This window comes from Strigops habroptila, chromosome 7 (genome assembly GCF_004027225.2).
Source record: "Strigops habroptila isolate Jane chromosome 7, bStrHab1.2.pri, whole genome shotgun sequence".
Taxonomy (NCBI): Eukaryota; Metazoa; Chordata; class Aves; order Psittaciformes; family Psittacidae; genus Strigops; species Strigops habroptila.
The window spans coordinates 10729518-10734350 of record NC_044283.2 but is presented as its reverse complement, the minus strand read 5'-3'; the positions used below and the strand labels follow the sequence as shown (position 1 = coordinate 10734350).

Below are 4833 nucleotides of genomic sequence, written 5' to 3'. Positions count from 1 at the left end.
CTCATAGTCTTTTCGGTTCCCTCCGGCTGCGGGGCGTCGCTCCCAGTTTACTCCAAAAGTAAGTTTATTGCACGTTAAAAAAAAAAAAAAAAAAAAAAAAAAAAAGCAGAAAATCGAGAAAGGTGTGAGTGGGAAATGAAAATTCCGGGGGGGAATGAGGGTGGAGCTGGGAGCCGGGAGAGGGGGCGAGGGGCACAGGTAGGCGCTCAGACGAGTCCTGTCATCTGCGATCGTAGGAATGGGATGGAGGCGGCAGGGAAGGTGCCCAGGGGGTAGCTGACGCCGCTGGAGAAGCTCACCAAGGGGGGCGACATGTGGGGCAGGGGGAAGCCCAAGGCGCTCGCCGGCGAGTTCTCGTGGTACAAAATGGGGACCCGCACTATCCTTTGGGCGGCGTGGGAGAGGTTGGCCGCCTCCAGGTCAGCGGCCAACTGCCGCTTCCACTTGTTGCGGCGGTTCTGGAACCAGATCTTCACCTGGGTCTCGGTGAGGTGCAGCGAGGCGGCCAGCCCGGCGCGCTCCGAGCTGCTCAGATAGCGCTTCACGTCGAAGGTGGACTCCAGCTGGAACACCTGGCTGCGGCTGAACACCGTGCGCGTCTTCTTCTTGCGGCCGGCTGCGCGTTGCTCCGGCTCTCCCGGCTCCTCGCCGCGCTCCTCCTCCTCCTCTTCGCGGCCGCTCAATCCTGGCCGTCCGCCCGCCGGGCCCCGCACCGCCGCCCGACCACCGCTGCTCGCCCGGTCCGCAGGCTCCTCGGGCAGCTCGGGCGAGTCTCGGTCGCTGGCTGCAGAGAGAGGCAGAGGGTGGGAGGTGGGGCTGCTGCTCCGGGCAGCGGGGGGAGAAGGGGAGCATCGGCCGGCCCTTGCCCAGCTCACCGGGAGAGGAAACAGCGCATCTGTGGAGAGATCCGGGCCGGGGCCGGCCCGCCGGCAAAGGCTCCTGCCGCTGCTCCTTCCTCTGGCATAAACCCCCGAGTGTTTGCGTACCCACACGAGCCCCCATACTTACATAGAAACACGTAAATGGTGTTTCATGTATATATACAGATCCTCAGCTATGTACACACTCACATATGTGCGTATATGTAGACGCAGCTAAGCGTACAGATGTACACGTATCTGTGCACGTTTGCTACACAAAATACAAGTGTACATGTGTATGCATACACACACGTATATATTCAGAAAAGTATGTATATAACACAGCATCTAAATAGACGTATGTATATACTTTTTATATCTGTATGTACACATATGCATACATGTGAGCTCTAATTTATACACACACGTATATATTTACACACATATATGGTACAAATATATTCACGCACATATGTACACACGTGTACTTACACGTACATATATAAGTATATTGCTGTGTGTAGAAGGGGTAAGTATGGGAGTGCGTGTGTGTATATAAAAGGAGGTAAGAAAAAAGTATTTTCTCTTCACGTTATTTTGAACTTGATAAACCAAATGGATAGGGTCAGCTACTCTAACACCGGGACGTTGCCTCCCGGCATATCACCGAAGAGTTTCCAACATTGCGCTCTCCATTTGCAATTTCAAAGGAGATAAAAAACCCCTATTCTTTCTAGAACAGGGGAAAAACATAAAAGAAAAAAAAAAAAAAAAAGGCGAGAAAATTAAGGTAGATGTTTCTAGAATAAATTTATGTTTCTGGATGTAGTTTTGAGAGAAATAAGAAATATTAATAAACCTATCTCTGTAAAAAGAAACTCATTGGGTTACAAATCATGCCTCTTTTCCTCACTGAGCAATCGTAAGAACTCTAAAGGCTCGTGCAGGATCATAGAGATGCGCGGAGGGACAATATTTTTTATATCAGGATAAAAATAACCAACCGATGGTAGCCCATAAACTTTTTCAGATGTTAATTCTGCCCCCCGAACCCAGACTCTTCCTCCAGTGCCCTTTCCAGTGAGGTGCCGCAGCCTGCCCCTGCCTCAGCAGCGCTGCAGGAGGGGGGCAGCTCAGGGCCCAGCCCGACGGCTCCCCCGGCTGCCCAAACTCCTGCTCCCCATTTTTTTGGGCGTGATGGGGCGCCACAAAAAAAATATATATTAAAAAAAAAAAAGCTAGATACCCCTCCTAAAAAATAAGAAAGCAAAAGGGATGGCGGGGAGGAAAGAGAAAGAAACCCCCTGAGCTAGCACGCAGCCCCTGTTTACATTTTGGGCGGCGGGGCGGAGGCTCCAGGTGCCGCACACACAAGAAGCGTTTCCGGAGATTTGGCCGCAGAACCAGGGCAAGGGCTGCGGGCGCTCCGCGCGTCCCATTCTGCGCCTGCTCCCAGGGGGGCCGCAGCGGGATCCGACCCCCCGGGGAAGCAAAGACACCCCCTGCCCATCCCCAGCCAGGCCCGTCTATCAAAAGTAGGGAAAGGCGACTTACTGTCGGGGCTGGCGCAGCCCAGGAACGCGGCGTGCGCTCGGCGGTACCAGCCGACGGCGGCGTCACGGAGGGGGCAGCCCGGGGCGCCGAGGCGGAGCGGGGAGCGCGGCCCGCAGCGCGGAGTCCCGCGGGGACCATCGCCCGCTGCCGCCCGCCGCGCCCCGCCGCCTGCCGCGCTCTCGGTGCCCAGCAGGTCCTCGATGAAGAAGGACGAGACGCGGGCGGAGGTGGAGCCGGCGTTTTCCGTGGCTTCGTCGGGCATGGTCGGAGACGAGTGCGGGAGGGGGGTTCCCGGCTTCGCCGGCGGCTGGCTTCTCGGCGCGCCGCTGCCCCGCCGCCGCCTCACGCCTTTGCCTAGCCCCGTGGATGCTCTCCTGGTATAAAAGGGTTTTTTTCCGGAGTAATCATTTCAGATCGCGGTTTGCCATCATTTCCTGCAAGCTAGGAGGGGAGGGGGGAGGGGGAGGAGGGGAAGGGAACGGGGAAGGAGAAAAAAAGAAAAAGCAGCCCGACAACCCATCGGAGGCGCCAGATTCTGCGCGAAAACGCTAATAACGAAATAAAAATGTCACGCGAGTTAAACGCTGGGCGCGAGAGGGGGAATCCTGGGATGGGCGGAGCGCCGCGGCCAAGGAGGGGGGTGTTCCGCGGGGGAAGCGCGGAGCTCGGCGGAGCCGGTGCGTGTGTGTGAGTGTGCGTGTGCGGTGCGGGGGGTGCGCCCGCCGCCGCGGTGCTGCCACTCACGAGCTCCTTATTTAGGTCAATTAGAGAGCAAATCCCGGAGCGGGGGGGGTGGCAGTGCTTGGGGGGATCGAGCAGGGGGTTGGCCGCTCCACGTCCCGGCTCTTCCATTGGCTGTAGAAGGCTCAGAGTGCAGCCCAGCCAGCCAATCCGCGCCGCGGACACCGCAGTTATATTAATATCATTAATAATAATGATCCCCCCCGCCACCCCCCGCCGAGCTCTGCCATGTCCGCGGCGGCGGCGATGGACGGGGAAGATGCGCCCTCCGCCGCCCGCAGAGCCCGGCAGCCGCCGCTGCGGAGCGGTGAGGTTCCCCCCGCCCGGAGACCCCGGGTTGGGGCGCTTGAACTGGAGGAAGGCGAAGGACCTCCGTAAGCAGGAATATCCGCTGCCGCGGACTGTCCCGCCGGTGAAGCGGGGTGTGTCCGGCCCGGGAAGGCGGGGGGGGGCTTGGCTTCAGCGTGTCCCGAGGCCCGGTTGGTGACATTTAACCGTCTCTTTTATATATATACATATATATGCATATTTATATATATGTGTGTATATTATGCCTGCATAGTTTATTTGGAAAGAGCCAGCCTCCTCCCATCGAAGCCGGGTCCATCCACGGCGCCCGGGCAGCAGACAGCGGGGCTACGCTACTCGCTCCAGCACCCAGCCCAAGGTTTCTGGTGTTACCCCTCCACATACCGACTTTTTTGTTATTATTCCTACTGTAATTCTACTTCATGGAAAGCCAAAAGCCGCCCTCTGCCTGCCCCCTTTTCCCGAGACTTCTGGATCCGCCCGCCTCGACACAGGGACCCCCCGCAATCCCACAAATCTCCCCGTCGCTGCAGAGCGCCGGGGCAGGAAGGTTTTCGTCTGCCTTTTTCCTTGGGACCAGACAAGCCAGGTTTGCAGAGGTACGAGTCGACCCAGGGTGCACGCCGGAGACCCTTGGAGGTTTGGGTGAGTACACAGATGTCCTTGTGATGCCCATTTGCAGGTCAGCTCCCTCCTCCCGCCGTGCTCTGCCTCCTCTGCCGGGATACCCCTACCTATTCCCCTTTACGGAACTTCTGGAGAAACACCATTTTCCCAAGCCCCGCCTCCTCTTCCCTCTCTGGAGCGGGGGCATCGGTTGCTGCCCAGCGGGAGTGTCCGGGGGGGTCGGGGCTCAGCCTCACGCCTAGCCGATGCTCTCCGTACGGAGTGGTCGCTACCTTTCCCGAGTGGCGGTGGGGACCTCTGAATTCAGGGCCTATTTAGGAAAGGGAGGAAAAAAAAAAAAGAGATAGAAATTACAAAAAAATTACATATAAATAAAGAGAGGAAAAAGGAATAATTCCACTCCCGAAGACTCCAGAAAGATGTAAACTGAGCTCTGAAAGGGACGATGGAAAAGCAGGACTATAGGGCGGCATGTTTTGGCTTTCGGTCTTACCTTGGCAGAGCCGACGGGTAGTCCAGTGGGTTGCAAACCGGATGGAAGGGCATTCGCCACTTGTTGCATAGGAGCGGTGTTAACAAACATCGCTTTCATGGTCTATGCACTTTGGTGCGCGTTGCTGGGTAGGAAATACGAGTTTGATCTAGATGTCTTCAGCATCCATAAACCGTCAACTCTGTTTGACTGACAGGCTCAGAAAATATAGGCGTGCTTTCCTGCATAAAGAGAAAAACGTGGATCCTG

The 4833-nt window shown here is 56.7% G+C and overlaps 1 protein-coding gene across 1 annotated transcript; it reads right to left on the bottom strand.

Moving 5' to 3' along the window:
* Positions 1-206: 206 nt before the first annotated feature.
* Positions 207-2743, bottom strand: LOC115610703 (homeobox protein HMX1-like). The gene is made up of 2 exons (XM_030492627.1): positions 2415-2743; positions 207-784 (listed from the first exon to the last, which is right to left on the bottom strand). The coding sequence occupies exons 1-2, from the start codon at positions 2674-2676 to the stop codon at positions 207-209; spliced, it is 840 nt and encodes a 279-aa protein (XP_030348487.1). The 5' UTR covers positions 2677-2743.
* Between the last annotated feature and the right edge of the window lie 2090 nt (positions 2744-4833).

Excerpts from the sequence above, each read along its gene's own strand:
- LOC115610703 (XM_030492627.1), bottom strand. The coding sequence starts at position 2,676 with ATGCCCGACGAAGCCACGGAAAACGCCGGCTCCACCTCCGCCCGCGTC. Across the intron at positions 785-2,414 it reads GGGCTGCGCCAGCCCCGACA|CCAGCGACCGAGACTCGCCC; the intron begins GTAAGTCGCCTT and ends CTCTCTCTGCAG.